The sequence below is a fragment of the Falco naumanni genome, chromosome 9, assembly GCF_017639655.2.
Source record: "Falco naumanni isolate bFalNau1 chromosome 9, bFalNau1.pat, whole genome shotgun sequence".
In the NCBI taxonomy this organism is placed as follows: Eukaryota; Metazoa; Chordata; class Aves; order Falconiformes; family Falconidae; genus Falco; species Falco naumanni.
In genome coordinates, this window is record NC_054062.1 from 14,118,088 (window position 1) to 14,134,465 (window position 16,378).

Consider the following 16,378-nt stretch of genomic DNA (forward strand, 5'->3'; position numbering starts at 1 on the left):
AGTAGTGTCCAAGGGTTTTCTGAGCACTTCTGTCTGTAGATGCTAAGAGTGGGCAGGGCTGGGCTGCTCTCCCTATCCATGTGAAAGTCCGGGCTGAAATCCCCTCCTCTCCATCTTCCCCAGGAACTTTGGTTCTGAGTTCATTGGAGGCACCTGTTGGGGATATTCAAAGAAAAGGCTACCAGTGTTGTAGCTTTGTCTCTTTTTTTCAAAAATAAAACACAAGCTTGACAAAATTCTGTCATCATTGTGTAGACCCTCCTGCAGGCTTCACAGGAGTTCTGAACTTCACACCTCCTGAGTTCAGCGGGTAGCACTGCCCAATGCCACTCCTGCCCGCTGTGCAGCCAGCACCCCTCATCCCCCATGCGCTGGGTGCAGGTATCCCTGCAAACACTGCTCAACTTCTGCGGGGGAGCCTTTCGGTTAAGCCACTCCTCCATCCACTGCCCTTTTATCCCACTTACAGTCCACAGTACAGGCCCAAGATGCAGAAATCTTGTAGGAGGCAATCCCACAATGTGCAAAGAATTTTGTACTCCTCTTCCTGACACTTCCTGGTGGTGGTGTTTAATATCTCCTTTTCTTCCCACAGGTCTCTAGAGAGCTTTCTACAGCCAGGGCAACTCCTACACCGCTGCTATGACTGCCCCAGCCTCCCAAGCTCAAAATTGTTAGGAGGAGAAGAGTTTCCTGATGGACATCCCAGGAAGATTTTAGCTTACTGCGGTCATGATCAGCTTCAGGCTAGTGGCCTGCAGAGATGTTCGCCTTACCTACCTTCATCTCTGCATGTCCTCTGTGGTGGTCTTGAATGGTAGCTAAATTGGTGCTTACAGCCGGGTCATGGCAATGTGTGAGAACTAGTAAATGGATGAGGATGAGATCTGGGATGAAGAGAGACCTGCCTGTTTCTTCTCAGCCAGGCTGCTTTCCACTGCCTATAACAATTTCTTCCAAACAAAGCGTTCCATTTCCATGAGTGTCAGGCTTGTTTCACTTGCTCCAACACAGCTGTCAAGTGTGTGTGGAGAAATTAGGAAAGGGTGCTTACCTGAAACCATTCTCATCACGGGTATTGCTTGGTGGATCGACAGCACTCCCTGTGTTCTTTCACACAGTTATTCTTCAAGTGCATCTAGACATTTTTTGTGTCAGCATAAACAAAGCGCTGCTGGGTTAAAGTGTAATGAAAACCATCTCTCTGTAGCTCCAAAGTACTCTGTTTATTTGTTATTTACCCAATTATCATCAGGTAATGCAGTCAGGTGAAGCATTCAGCAGTCACACAGTGGCTGTGAGATTTGAGCAAGCCGCCTTGGCACAACGCTCAGCTCGCACAGCGTGAAGCCTCCCCCCTGCCAAAGTCCGAATGTTCCCCCGGGTGCCTCTCCGTCGCGACTGCCCACATCCTAGGCAGTTGCTGGGACAAGCACATTTGGTTCATGAGCGCTGCTCAAAAAGCAGCTGTGCTGGCAACCTATTGAGATCCCGTTGCTTCAGTCCTGCTGTGCAGGGTGGCTGAAGAGGTCTTGTATTTTGTGGAGCAGCCCTCCTGGCTGGTGCATGCCATGAGCAGTGTGGAGGGTAGGCACAGTGATGTTCCTCACCCAGCTGGGATCACGGCATCCCGTACAGCTGTAGAAGGATGACAGGGTGTGTGGAAGAGCAGAAGAAACGGCTCCCTTGGACTCAGCTACTCCCTGCACCTATAGATGAGGGCTGGCCAGAGGGGCGAGCTGCTGCCTGCTGCATGGTGCTCCATCTGGGAGCTGGAGGGTCTGCTGGGAGCAGAAGTGTGGATGGCTACCAATGGAAGTGCATTATTAATAGTTAAAATTAGAAAACCTACTCATTGAACCTACACACTGCTGGAATGTTTGTGATCATCTAGTTCCAAAGAAATAAGCAGGTTACAAAAGAATGTGATGGCACAGGCTATGCCAGTGCTCCCGCTGCAAAAAATAGGGCATAAAAAGGCGTGCACAAACTATGTGTGCATCACCTCTGCAACAGTGCAAAGACATTCACACCTTTGTTGCAGGAATGCAGAAACATCTGTAGAGAAAGATGGATAATGAGGCTTTCACTCTGTGTGTGTGCCATAGCCTGATGCGTGGCCAGGGAGAAGGCTCTACGTGAGACGCTGCCGTACAGGCAGGCAGTGGGTGCTGGCAGGCAGAGCTTTCTCTGGGATCACAGCAGTTCCCCTTACCTGTGTCTCAGGCCCACCTTAGGGGTCCATCTGCCAGCTTTTGCAGGTGGGAGTCCCACAGAGGATATGGTCCTGCCACCAGGCAGCCTGGAGCAGTCCTGCAGCTGTCCCACACAGCCACCCTGCAAATGGGGCCGTAGTCCACAGCCAGGAGTGTTTAAGGGGAATCCCCTCCTTTTAGGTGTGCAAAGCCTCCTGAGCTCCGTGTTTTCCACGGATTTCACGTGAAGGGCTATTACTGTGCTTATACATCAGCATCCTGTGTCTGGCATTTGAAGCAGTGGCACCTCTAGAAGCGCAAAGGAGCATTGTCACTGAGCTGCTTGCACCCCTGCAATGAGCAATTAGAGCAGCAGGTGGATCTCCTGGACGAGTCAGCTGTGGGAAGAGCTCAGCATGAGAAAAAAGGGTTTGAAGACCCTCCTGGTGCTCTGCAGTAGACTGCACAGATGAGGTCCTCTCAGCTTGGTGATATGAATACAGACCCTTCTCTTGACATAAGCTCAGCTCCTGCCCTGTGGTTTTTTTCAAACCAACAGTGCCAACAGACTGTGGTGGGTTCAGCGCCAGCTGAGGACAATGGAAGGTGCTAAATTGCTGGGCTGGGTCCACCTGGATGCTTCAGGAACTTCTGATCCCAGATGGCTCCACAGTTTAAAAGGGCTAGGCTAAGGGCAGCTGCTTCATGGTCCTCAGCAGGAGAGCAAGATGGGTGTTGCAGGGCAGTCTAGGACTGCATGTAGAGCCATGCTCTTCTGGGGGTTTCTTGTGTCCCTTGCTTTTGTTGTGGGGATTCAGGATGGTGTTTTTTTCTGATTCCATCCTGCTGGCTTGTGGCCAGGATAGCCTGCAGCTCACCTTGCCTTCAGGCTGGGAAGGGAATGCTTCCTTCATGCTGGTTGCTTGGGGTAAGTGAGGGTGGTGGCGAGAGGCTCTTACTTTGCACAGCATAGAGGCATGCCTGGAATGAGGATAAAGGGGAAGGTTTTGGTGTGAAGTGTTGTTTAACAGTTTTAAGTGCATCTTGTGTAACTGGGGGCTGTTTGTATGACCCAGCAGCCAAGGGTTTTGCTGGAGTGCTGTGCCTGGATCTAGATAGTCTTGGCTGCTGGCTTCCCTCGTGCACCCCTGATGGCCCAGACCCTCGCACTGGCTAGGGCCCTGTTTCCTATGGGAAGGTAGGATTGTGGCAGACCCTCATCTTTGGTGTGGGATGCTGAAGCCCCTGCTGCTGTCCCCTCTTTCCCTAGATAAACAGGGAAAGGCACACACTCTGCAGAATGACTCTGACTGTGGGCTCTCAGTATCTGGGACTCCAGATGGCTCCAGGAAAGTATTGGTCTCCTATGCTGGCTGTTACATCTTTGAATGGGTGAGTGACCTTAGTGGCTCTGCTGGGACTGTGGCTACTGCTGCTCTGGTTGCCCTGACTGGTGTGGTTCCTCCCCAGGATGGTAATTATGTCATGCTGGTTGGGCTTGAAGAAACAGATGCTGCTGGACAAAAGGCTCTTCACAAGGAGGAGCTCCTCAGGTGCCCTGTGGACCTTCCTGGTAAGACTGATAGCTCCTTGGGAAACTCTGCTGGTATCTTGTGGCAGTGAGTGCCCTTCCTTTTGGACAGCTGTTCCTAGCCAGTCTGGGGGCTGGGAAACAGGACTGTTGCTGTGCGGAAGACTCCCTGGAGTTTAGATATAGGAGCCACCAGCTCCCAGCCATCTTCTGACTGTGTGAGTCCCTGCAAGTTCAGGGATTGAGCCAGAGACTAGGTACAGTGATTGTCCTAACTACTAGAATTGATTCAGAACACTTCATCTTGACAGATCCCATGCAGTCTGTCCCCTGCACGTGGCTTCAGGGGGAGTCTCTTCCAGGGAGATGCAGGTGCTTTCTGAGCAGGCTTCCAGGCCATGTGCTTGACCCTCACCTGGGTCTGACTTCCCTCAATTTTTATGCAGAGTCACCAGGAGCACCTTCTGCCAGTGTCCTCTGTCTCCTTGTTCTTGTGTTTTCAGCTGTAAACTCCTGCTGTTTCTTCCAGCCCTGGATGCTCCCAGCAGCACTGTCTGCTCGGCTGTCCTCAGCCAGGACCGGCTGTCCTGTGCCACCTTGCCTGTCAGCCAGGGAGACTGCGAGGCGCAAGGCTGCTGCTATGACCCTCGGGATGGGGTGAAGCCTTGCTACTTTGGTAACACAGGTAGGTGTGGGCAGCTGCCCTCCCTGACTCCTGGAGGAGCAGCAGTCTGGGATTCCTCGCCTCCCTGGCAGAGCAGGATTGGTGCCAGCCCCGCAGGCAGCTTGGGGCTGTGTTTCTGGCTTTCAGCAATGCTCTGTCCTGTAGAAGCATCCAGCCCTTTCACATGCATTGCAACAGGCCTGGGTTTATGGCCAGAATTGGTGTTGCTGTGGGAGCCAGTTGCACTTGCCTTGCTGCGCTTGGTGCTTGCCTTGTGGCTAACTTGCAGGAGCTGCTTCTCTGCTGTGATGTTTGAGCCTCCTCCCCATTCCTCTTCTCCCTGAGCTCCAGACTGATTATATCTTTCCCTCCAGTGACGGCTCACTGCACACCAGATGGCCAGTTTTCCATAGCCATCTCTAGGGATGTGACCCTGCCACCTGTTGACCTGGACTCTGTGCACCTGGCCAGCGGGCACGGCGCTGGCTGCATCCCTGTGGTGAAGAGCAATGCCTTTGCTGTGTTCCAGTTCCCACTCTCTGCCTGTAGCACCACATTCCAGGTAAGAGCTGCAGCTGTCATTAGGCTGGAATAGCAGGAGCTTGCAGACCTGGAGCTACCTGATGTGGCTTTGGCTACTTAATGGGCACCCTACAGAATTCCAAGAGCTGTTCTCCAGCCTGGCGTTAACCCAGCTTGGCTTTAGTGCAGTGACAGTGCCTGGTCTGTTGTTCCAGGTGACTGGAGACCAGGCTATATATGAGAATGAGCTGGTGGCATCCAGGGATGTGAAGACTGGGAGCCTTGGCTCTGTCACTAGGGATAGCACATTCAGGTAATACCCTGGGGCTGGTGCCACTGTGCTCAGTGCTACTAGAGAAGCTTCCTGCTTGTCACGAGCTCTGAATTCACGGCAGGGCACTAGAGCAGGCTAGGGACTGGTATGTCTCTGGTTGGTGGGAGTAAAGCTGGTGCTGATCAGTGACACTCTACAGGCTTGAATCTGAGCTCTGGAGAGAATTTGTAAAAAGGAAGTGTTGGAGGCAAGACTGGGGACGTGTCTAAAGCAGATAATATCTTGCCATCTTGGGAGATATCAGAGTGACCTTTCTTTTCTCTATCTGCCTGACTTGGGGTTTTCCTGTCCCACCAGGTTACATGTCCGCTGTAGTTACTCCATCACTGGCAGCTTCATTCCCTTAAGTGTTCAGGTCTTCACCCTGCCACCACTCCCTGCTGTGTCCCAGCCAGGTCCTCTGGCCTTGGAGCTACGTGTTGCCTCAGGTAGGAGAGATTTGTAGGACTTACTCAAGTCTCTTGGTGCAGGGCTCTGGCCTCTGAGTAAGCAGGGAGTACTAATGGGTGAACCCAGCGCTGCCCCTTTGCTGCTGTGGTGGGAACTTACTGACGTGGCTAGAAGGGATGCTCTCGGGTTGTCTTTTTTCTGTTTGTTCCTGCTCTAAAATGACTCTTGAGGGTTTTTTCTGTCCCAGATGGAAGCTATACTTCCTACTATACTGATAGTGACTATCCTGTTGTGAAGACTCTGAGAGACCCCATTTATGCTGAAGTCAAGATCCTTCAGAGAACAGACCCAGACCTGATCTTGGTCCTGCACCACTGCTGGGCCACACCAAGTATCAATCCCCAGCACCAGCTGCAGTGGCCTGTTCTGGTGGATGGGTAAGCAACTTGTAAACAGCTTTGGGTCAGGGGAATGGCTCATGCTTTTCTCACTGCTGGCCTCTTCTCAGGTGCCCTTATGCCGGGGACAACTATCAGACACAGCTGGTGCCTCTGAGTCTTGCCTCAGGACTGCTGTTCCCCTCTCACTACCAGCGTTTCACCCTCTATACATTCACCTTTGTGGACTCTGCTTCCCAAGAGATGCTCTCTGGGCTGGTAAGATCCTGTCCTGGTTGCCTAGCTTCCTGCTGGGGGCAAGTCATGTGTGAGAGCAGTTCTTACTGCTCCCTAACTATGAGATTCTTGGCCCTTTGGGGCAGGGGGAGAGCAAAGGCTAGGAAAATCCTGAAACGGGAGGGGAGAGATGAATGCAAGAACCTCTGTTCCCTGATGAATGTGGCAGAGGTATGATGCATCACAGAGGTGTGTGACACAAGATGAGGCTGCTAAAAGGGTAGGTCTACCTAGGTGAGTGTTAGCCTGCTGCCTAAGCTATTCTGTTGAACTAGCTCAGGGTGTGTGCTCAAACTATGCTAATATACTCTAAATTTCTTGGTCAAAATTACTTGGAAATGGCTTTTGGTACCTATGAAGCATCTGGGCTCTGAATCTCATGAGCTTGAGCCGTTAAGTCATGTGAAGTTCATAGTGCCTTGTACTGCTTGCTCCATGCTCCTGAGATTGATGAAGACTCAGAACTGGTCCCAGCTCTACCTAGCAGTAGAGAGGTGCTATAGTGTCAGATCTGAGTTGTGTGTAAAGGTATCAAAGCTGCCTTGCAGCAGGCAGTGAAAGGCTCCAAGGTTACAGCCTGTATGTGAAGAAAGCCAAAACAATCTTTCTGCCTTCTCCCTTCTGTGACCAGGTGCACTGGCTCTGGCTGGGGTGGTGTTAACTTTCCTCACAGCAGCCTGTATGGTGCTGTGGGTTTTGGATTTGTGGCTAAAAGTGTGTGATCACACCCCAACGTTCTAGCTGCTCGCTGAATAGTGCTTGCACAGTATCAAGGCTTTTTCTGCAGCTCTGCTGTTCCTCAGCCCCAGGTGAGTAGGCCTGGGGCAGGCTAGAAGCTGAGAAGCAGCTGACCCAAGTTGGCCAAAGGGGTATTTCATGCTGTACGATGTAAAGCTCAGCAATAAACACTGGAGGAGTTTGTCTTCCAGTGTAGCTGATGTTCAGACCAGCTGGGTGTCAGTCAGCTTGTGGGAGTGGGGTGGGTCACTTGCCTTTGTGTGACTTATGCTTTGGTTAGTTCTTCCATCTTTCACTTATCAAACTGTTTTTATCTCTCCAGCCTTGAGCTTTCTTGCTTTTGCTCTTCCCATCCTCTCTCCATTCTGCTGGGGTAGGGTAGAAGGAGTGGTTGTGTGGGTACTTAATTGCTGGCCAGGATGTTACCGGTCTACAGATGTTGCTGGAGTGGCTCCAGGCTGTGTCCCATTCTTTCTAGGTGTACCTGCACTGCAGTGCTTCAGTGTGTCACCGCTCTGTACAAGAGTTCTGCATCATCACTTGTCCTGCTACAGCCAGTAAGTGTCCTAGCCCTCCTGCTTCCCCATCCAAAGGGCAACAAGGGTCTAGCCTCCAAGCTGGGAGGTAGGGGAACATGTAGGCTATGGACTAGTTCCATTGAGCCATGGGCAGCTTGACAAGGCATTTCCTGCTCCTTTCCACTAAGGAAGGGCCCTCACCCTTATGCCTGAAAGGCAGATGTTTTAATAGGCTCTTAATTCTGTTGACTCATGTGGAAGGCTTGGCCTTCAGAGCTTCCCATGTGCTAAGAAGCTGACCTGGACAAAGTTTGCTGACCTTTAGGGCTATAAATCTTCTCACCTAAAACCTTCACATTGCTCTGTAGGGGGCAAAAGGAGTACCGAGCATCTTCAGAATGGTGCCTCCCATGTCTCCAGCAAAGGCCCTGTGATTTTCCTCCAGGATGAGCTGAGACAAGACACAGCCAAGGATGGCCTCAGTAAGTGTGCTAGCTCTGTATAGCTGGCCTGGTCAAAGGCTTTCCTGCAGAAAGTCTGGCCCCTAAGGCATCCCTGTGCCTCCCTGGAGGAGTGCAATGGGTGTCTCTCTCCCTCCAGGAGCAGCTGTGTGTGCTGCAGCCCCCTGGGCCCTGGGGCTTGCTGCTGTGGTGACTGGTGCAGCTCTGAGTGTGATGCTGGTGACTGCTGCGCTGTGGCAAAGGAAGGCACCTGTAATGCACAAGATCAATGTATCACAATAAAGCAGCTGCCAAACCCCCTCGGGCTGTGGGACTCCTCCCTAGCACAGAGCACATGGGGTTCAACAGGAGGGTCTTGGGGACCCCAGCTGCAAGGCTTTGCTTGCAAATAAATTATCTTGACTGTGAGCAAGCTTTTCAAATGCTGTCTCTCCAAATCTATCTTGCTTGCTGGGTATTATTCTGCTCTGGGTTTAGTACTGTCTGCCATCAATGGGGAGCCCTTGTCATGGCCCAAGCTTCTGGGAAGCTGCAGGCTGATAGGCACTGGCAGAAACACAGATACCACCTAAGGTAGCCTTCAAAAGTACTTGCTTATCTTGGCTCATCTCAAACTGCAGCAAAACTGATGAAGAGCAAATCCTGCTTCTCCTCTGGGGATGCAGAGCTGGTGTTTGACTGTGCAGAGGAGCTGGGATTGCCCACTTGCCCCTGAGCTCACTAAGTCAGGGCTGTGCTTGTGTGGCAAGCCTTCATGGCAAAGCACTGCCCAAATGGGCCTTCCTAATGATGCTGTACATGAACCTCCCTCTTGCTTTGGCAACAAAAAAGGGCAGGTGGGATACTTTTTTTTTTCTGGAGGATAAGAACATGGAAACTTCAATCCAACTGAAAAAAAATCAAAGGGCCTAGGTGGTTTGAAAATCTGGGGGGAAAAATCAGACTTGATTCATGCTTCAAACTTCATGTGAGAGCAGACACTTGGGTCTTCAAAGCTCTCAGATGAAAGCTAATTTGACACCACTGTTGGCACAACCGTGCTTTTTTTTTTGAGATGAGAAATAAAGCCCATCAGGAGCAATTCAGTGTGGTGGTGGTGGACACAGCAGCTGAGCCAGGATCATTTTCATATTCTGAGGCAAAAATGGTCAGGCAAACATCTCCGGATGGTAGAGGGGGAAAGGGCTCTGGCAGCTCCCTTCCTGCCCAGGCTGGAGGAGCACTGGTACTTGTGCTCACACAGAGATCCTGTTACAGCTGGGGGAGTAGTCCTTGAGCAAGTATGCTTGAGGGGAAGCAGAAATATTTTTTTTTCTTCTTTTCCCACAGGTCTGATTAGAAATGCCCTCTGTTAAAAAACAGGGGAGTAATCTTAATGATACTGCTTAGGGCTCTTTAATGGGGAAGAGCAGCTCATATATATGGAAGCAAAGAACTGCACAGTATCTTGCCTGAAGTAGCAAATTGTTCTACTCATAGGCTTCTGACAATACTGTGTGATTGGAAGGTGTTAACAGGTGGTAGGATCTGGTTTTCAATTCCTTTCTTACTCCGACAAGAAACTTCAGGAATCTTCTTACAGCACTTTTATTTTTCTAGCAGAACTGCTCTTTCCTGCTACTTACAGGATAACCAGAGCTCTTGGACTTTAAAAGCAGGCAAAGACTAATCAGAAGAAAAGACTGCTCCAAGTTCTATGGTAGAAGGGTGAAGGAGATAACAGGCTGGAGAAATCATCAGCCAGAGATGGGTCAAACAGCCTTCTCTAGGGAGTGCCTCTGGCAACTAAATGGTCTTGGTACAGGTGTAGCTCTGTCTGGGAAAGCAGAGTACAAGCTCATAATGTGCCTTATGATGAGTCTTTAGCAGCCGTCTGTAATGTTAATTAACTGGGTGACTAAAGGTGTGATAAAGACCAAACCTCTTCAGTAACTAGGCAGGGTGCCCCGGCACTGCTCTGACCCTGTGTGCTAGCCAAGATCCAGGCTCCTTCCTGGCTGCTGCTGAAGTCCTCCCAAGCCTCGGTGAGGTGTACAGAAAAATATTTGCTTAGAGAGCCCAGGTGCTCAGCAGAGGCTGGCAGGGCTGGGAGAATGACCCCCTGCCCTCTGGGGGCTGCCAGACCACCCGGGGGGGGGGGGGGGGCCTGGGCACATCTGGGCATTGGGTTAGGGTCCCCTGCTGGGATTGTCCCTCCTGGCATGGAGCGGGGTCTTCCCATCATGGGTATCCTGCTTAGGGCTGGGGGTGTGCAGGGACAGGTGGAAGTGTGTGAGCAGGGAAGTGAACTTAATTCCTTGATCCACTCTGGGAAGCTTTCTGTGCTGAAGGCTTGCTGTTTGGTCCCCAGCAGGAGGGGAAGGCACAGGCAGCAGTGGGATGCAACCACAGGGTGAAAGCTGGGAAGCATGGAGGTTTCTTCCTCCAATATGTTGTCCCCCTCTTCCTAGTGCATTCCCCTTTACCAGGGTGTTGGTGGCATCCAGGGCTCCTTTGTCCTGCAGGTTTCTCTCCTGTAAAAGTGTACTCTTGCCTTCTAACTTCACAAGTGGATTTCTGGCTTTCCCCCCAGGCTTCTACTTCCTTTACTTGGGTCTCATTGACTTTTCTCCCTTACTTTCTACGGAGTAACTGCACTTACCTCGCTGTGTCCACGCCCTCCTGAGCCTCACTCTGGGCCACCTGGCCATACCGTGGAGCTGGAGGCTGGTGGTTGCTGTAATGCTGGCTCAGGCTCCTGCAGGTGCAGGCTCTGCCCAGAGCCTGGGCTCTGAGAGGAGGAGAAGCTGAGGAAAAGCAGCCCTGAGGCCAGCCAATGCCTCTCTGTTGGGGCTGTGGTGCTGCTAATAAACTCAGGCTTTCCAAAAGAAACCCCGATGCTGGATGCTGAGCAGTGACCTGCTTGGGTGTCCTCACCCTTCCCTCTGGCAGTGGCACGTGCTGCCCTGCTGTGTCTGCCCACTTTGGCGGCTCTGGAAGCAAAGTCCAGCATCAGCACTGAAGGCAGTGCTGCTCAAAAGGAACATCTGTGCTTGGCTGAGGCTCCAAAGGCTCTCCTTGCCCTCTGCATCTTTGAAAACAGCACCAGCCTTAAAAGAACAAACTTGCTTCTCTGCCAGAGCTAAAGTTCTTTAAAAGCTTGGTGGTAACAGCTCCTTTCTTGACCTGAAACATGAAATGGGGCAGTTGCTATACTACAACCCACATGTTGATTAATAAAATGCCTGAAAACAATAACAGTGATGCTTTTAATAAGTTTCTTATGCTTCTGTTACAATGCATCCTGGAGTGGAGAACTATACAGTATGTTACACATTATAAATATATTTCTTTATGAAAATACATGAATATATTTTGTATAATGCTGTGATAAGAGGGCTAGTTCACTTTAGTTTAAAAAGAGAAAAAACCCACACCACTACCAAACATATAATGTGAATGGAGGTGGTGGAGTATATGAGTTCATGATGCTATGTCTTAAACTTTAAATTCAGTTTGCATTGATTCACATTCGTTATGGTCTCTGTAAAGCTGGAGGGATAACAGGGGGTATAAGTTAATGTAGCATTTTAGTCCCCTGTACTTATGAAGATATACAGACTATTCACAGAATAATCAAGTTATAAATCTTTCTAGCTTTGGATGCAGCTAGCAAGATACACAGTGGATAACCAAGTCCTGCAGCAGCAGTGAGAACTGGAACGTTAAACACACCACCTACTTTCAGCACAGCCATGTGGGATTTTTTATTGGGGATTTTGCAGGTTTTATTGGGTTTTGGGTGTGGGGGTTTTTTGGTTTTTTTTTTTGTTTGCTTTGGGTTTTTTTTTTTTAGATGCTAAGTAACAAACCTTCTGAGTACTTGGAGAGCTGAGTTTGAGCTGCTGTGTTCACTTGCCCCTGCAAACTACAGCAGCTCTGGGAGAGTGTGGTTGGGGTGCTTTGAATCTCAGAAGATATCCTGCCCTGGTTTTGAGGACTCCAAGGGCTCTAGGTGAGCACGGGTGAAGCAGCTGCTATGGAAGACTGCGCCTGCTGAGGCTGATCCATGCCTGCCAGCTTCTCAAATCATGGCTCCCAGGCAAGCTTGGGTTGGGGAGGAATTTCTAAACAGCAATTGCTTGACTTGCAGTTATATTGTAATTTAGGGGAGCAGAATAATTTTTTAACAAGAGGCAAAGTTGGTTTAGTTAAATCTTTACTCCATGTGCATTAATTACTGTGCTGGTACCAATAACAGCTGGTGCGCAAGATGCCACCATGGGATCTTTGGAAGTATGTGCTGCCTGTCCCTTGGGTCTGGAATCTGTGGACATGTGGCAATAAGGCAGCCACCAAACCCAGCCTTGGTGTTACACAGTTGTTAACCTGACCTAAAGGAGGTACATATGTGAGTAACTTCCTTGCAGCTCTGCTCTCCCTCCTACCTTTTCCCAGTGGAGAGCGCACAGGCTGAGCTGCACTGCAGCGTGACTGCCCCACCTGCAGAGCCAGAGGGCTTCTCTGTACCTTAAAAGTAGGAATTCAAGCCTGGCTCCCCCCGAAAAAGGGCTGGCAGCACCAGAGCTGGGCTGCCTGGTAAACCTGAGCCTCTGGAGGGGCTTGTTCCCGCAGTGCCCCTTTCCCCGTCTTGGCAGCAAGCATGCTCCGTGCCAGGCAGCCAGGGGTCTGCAGAAGGAGTGGGCCCATGGGGTTGGAAGCTAGTGGTGGATTTGGGAACAGCCTCATAGGATGTCTTGGTTTTCCTGTTGAATGATGGTAAAATGGCACAGTTGGCCAGATGCTGCTCTGAAGGGAGGAGCCGTGCTGGGGACAAGGAGACACTGCGCCAGAAAGCTTAATTCAGCTGCAGAAGGTCCCCAGAAAGCAACGATAATTTAAAAGGTTCAATGTTCCAGGTAACTCTGCTCCTAACCCAGGGAGGAGGAAGAATTTCCAAACTTTAAAGCCTCAGTTACGGTGCCCCGATGCCCACAGCAACGTTCACCCCTGGCTTGCCCCTTGTAAGTATGCTTCAGGTCCAGGAGCGAAGCCGTGTAGAGCAGAGCACGTGTGTGTCCACAGACCCTTCCCGACCTCCCCCTTCTCCCCTTTCCCCCTTCCTGTCCCGCACAAGTTGGAGTTGCTCCGTTGATGGCTGTAGGATGCAGGTAGTGCAGAGCCCCAGGTTCGTGGCTGTGTGTTTGCTGGCGCTCCCGCTCTGCCTGTGGAACAGAAACACGTGGTGAACAGGAGAGACTGGAAGGGCTCCTCTGCCTTCACCTGTGGGCCGAGCCTGAAGGTGGAGGACAAGGCTGAGCCTGGTTGTCTCTGAGTCGCGGCCATGGCAGACCGCCTGCTTCCCCAGGCATCTGGTGGGCTGTGATTTGGGAGTCTGTTGGCTGACTGCAGGTAAATGAATTTGCTGCTGTACTTCTGGTAAAAAGGCTGCATGATGTAGCTTGTATGACTAGATGCCTTTAAATTGGGGGGGGGTGTTGGAGTTTTTGGGTTTGTTTTGTTTTGTTGTTGTTTTTTTTAAGTGGGAGGCTATTAAAGTGAAGGTTTACGGGCCAGTCCTCAGATGGCATAAATCCATATAATCTGGACTTCAAAAATCTGACATGTTTGTTGGAGCATGTCTGGAACGAGACTGTCTCATTTCTGTGCTGAGAAAAGGCAAAAAACCCGCCAACCCACAAAGAAACACATGCTGTATTACTTATTTTACCTTGTTCCATTTGACTTGGGTTATCAGAAAGGCCATATGTTTTCGTTCTTTGTATTTTGCCCCAGAACAATCATGGAGTTCCTCTCTGTTTTCCCCAGCTCCAAAGATGTAATATCTGGCCTTAACAAATAGAAAAATACAATTAAAGCTGACAGCGGTCAGAACGCATGGCTGTGGCTTTACCATTAATATGCTGTGCATATGTACCCATCACCCAAGCTGCACCCAAGGCAGCTTCCCCCTCTCCGCTTTGAAATTCCAAAACAGATGCTGTCCACATATTTGTGGCAGAATTAAAAAAAAAAAAAAAGCTACAAAATGCAGTACTCGGCATGGAGTCACAACAGAACGGATGGGCATGAACATTGTTTTGTTGAGAGTGGCCAGAGTTTTCCTGCTAGCTGGAAGCGAGGAGGGATTTCTGGGTGAATGTCACAGGGAAGTTAAAAAATCTGACCTGAAGTGGTTAGTAGGAAATGCAACATTTTGAAAGAGAACACTAAGTTAGCTGCTGTGGACTGTCTCCGGCTTAGGGGTTTTGTCCATTATTTATTACATATGACTGAAATAAGTGTAACGCATCCTCTTTGCTTCTAATGGGTTAGTTACTTTGGTAAGTCCTGGAGGTCTGAGCTAAGAAAACCTGTTGGAACACTTTTTAAAAATAGCTGCTGTTTAAGAAAGAGAAGCTGTACTTTTGGGGTTTCTTCTTAATGCGATATTTCAAAGCTATTTACAGAAAATAGCTAATAACTATTTATTTCAAATAATAATAATAACAACAGCTATTTGCTTCAAATCTTTGATTTGAAAAATTTTTCAGCTCAAAGTCCTGACTGATGTGGTGGTGCAGACTATTTATTTTGCCAACTACTAATTTGTTCTCTTTTTAATCTAAGTGCTGTAGGATTGTTTTGTTCAGCGCTCAATTCTTTTACAACAGAATGGTCAAAACCTCCGCCTTGATGTTGTTTAATTCTGTGGCTGCTCCTCAACCCTGGGCACAGGGGTCTCCCTTGGCTGTAATTTCCCACACAATCTGACCTGGATATGAGGCTCTAGGGCCCTTCTCAGGCTTTGCTGTACGATGCTGAAGATGGGTTTTGTAATGTTAGATGCACTGTCCTTCCTAACCTACTTCACCCTCACCACAAAGCAGTCCTCATATGGCAGCAAGCTTTTGGGACCTGTCAAACTGAAGCTAGGAATGTACCGTGATTTGAGGTTAGCTTGTTCCCATGCATCTGCATTAAAAAACAATAGTAATAATAATCGCACTGGTACCCAGGTAGGTGTGTCTGCACAGCAATGCCAGGCTGGGATTGTCTAGAGCTTCCCAAATTGGACCCTGCGCTGGAAAGGGGTTGGGGACAGCATCGGAAAAGCTGCCAAACACAGATGCTTTCCTTGAGATGGCTGCATCTGCCAGGGCTGGGCCAGCCCGCTTCCCAGCGGCACTCCTGGCAGGTAGCGGGGCACTGCACGTCCCATCGCTTGTCCTCAAAAGGAGCTAGGGAAAGCAAGGAAAAATGATAGGAAGGTGCTAACGTGCTTCAACCCTGGATTTTTGGGGTTTGTTTGTAATACCATTTTATGAAGCCAGGTGGCGTGGCAATGTGTGGGCAATAAACTGACCGAGGTCGGCTCCCGCGGAGCCTTCAGCCCAGCTTTCCCAGGCCAGGCTACATTCACACCTTACTGTTCAGAGCAGCCTCAGACTGCAATTGCTTAACAATGGCACGTATTTGGCCGTATGATGCTCCGCTGTCATTTAAGAGCCATTTTCTGTCACTAAAACCAGTCACAGTGGAAAGGCAAAAGGTTTTCATCTTGGGGGGTGTCATCTGAGCTGGAAGCAAGTTCCTTGCTTTTTGTGGAGGGATCGTCCTGCAATGATTTGGGGAAGAAATCTACTTTTTCTGCCACAGGTCAGCTCCAGGTCCATGTGCTGCTTAAATTCATAACACCATGGTCAAGTAATTCATCAGCCTGTTCTGGCCCTTTGCACAAAATAGATGTTGCTTTGCGGGAGTAAATGTACTAACAGGAAAGAGAAAATGAAATGAAAACCTGAGCCTGTTCAGAACAATGTATGACAAACCACCAAGTCTTGTGGCGGTGTGTTTCCCTTGGCAGGACCCCCTCTCTCCTGCTGGAAGAACCAAGTTCTCTCTCTACCATAAGAATTCTTCTGTGGATGTTAAAAAAAAACAACACAAAAACAAACTCAAACAAAAAAACCACCACAACGAAAAGGAAAACAAACCAACTGCCCTGAAGCAGATCACTCATCATAGGCAGAGTGGGAGCATGAAAGGGGATTTGCTTTGACCTAGTTATAAAAACAAAAACAAAGAGACTTTCTCTAATTGCCCAAATGACTCAAGTGTGACTGGGTGTCAAAAGCAACAAATCTCTGCTTGTTTCAGAGCTGGATGTTAATGCAGGGCACCAGCCTCCAACCTGTTCAAGACCTTGGGAGATGTCTCTGAGCCCAGGGAAGCCCGGGTAAGCAAACACCAGCCAATTCCATATGCCTGCATGTATAAACAGGACCAGGAGCCAGGACAAACATGTTTCATAAATTACAACAAAGACAGTGGCTTTAAATGCCTGAGAGTACCAGAGCTTCAATGTTTGC

The 16,378-nt window shown here is 49.7% G+C and overlaps 2 protein-coding genes across 6 annotated transcripts in view; one reads left to right on the top strand and one right to left on the bottom strand.

Annotated features, from left to right (window-relative positions):
* The first annotated feature begins 1,274 nt into the window (after nt 1–1,274).
* Nucleotides 1,275–8,691, top strand: LOC121094323 (zona pellucida sperm-binding protein 4-like). Its single transcript, XM_040607727.1, is given in 12 exon segments — nt 1,275–2,974; nt 2,976–3,123; nt 3,466–3,768; nt 4,256–4,411; nt 4,765–4,952; nt 5,128–5,225; nt 5,544–5,674; nt 5,884–6,073; nt 6,145–6,292; nt 7,527–7,605; nt 7,935–8,048; nt 8,167–8,691. Coding segments are annotated over 12 exon segments (1,749 nt in total). The 5' UTR covers nt 1,275–2,923; the 3' UTR covers nt 8,310–8,691.
* A 2,570-nt stretch (nt 8,692–11,261) lies between these two features.
* Nucleotides 11,262–16,378, bottom strand: part of LOC121093879 — a 31,348-nt gene continuing 26,231 nt past the window's right edge. For all 5 annotated transcript variants that reach the window (XM_040606816.1, XM_040606815.1, XM_040606818.1 and 2 more), the window contains exons 8-9: nt 13,738–13,857; nt 11,262–13,233 (exon numbers count right to left, since the gene is read on the bottom strand). In XM_040606816.1, the coding sequence (XP_040462750.1) occupies nt 13,761–13,857 (97 nt within the window). In that variant the 3' untranslated portion in view covers nt 11,262–13,233; nt 13,738–13,760. The remainder of the gene's footprint in view (nt 13,234–13,737; nt 13,858–16,378) is intronic.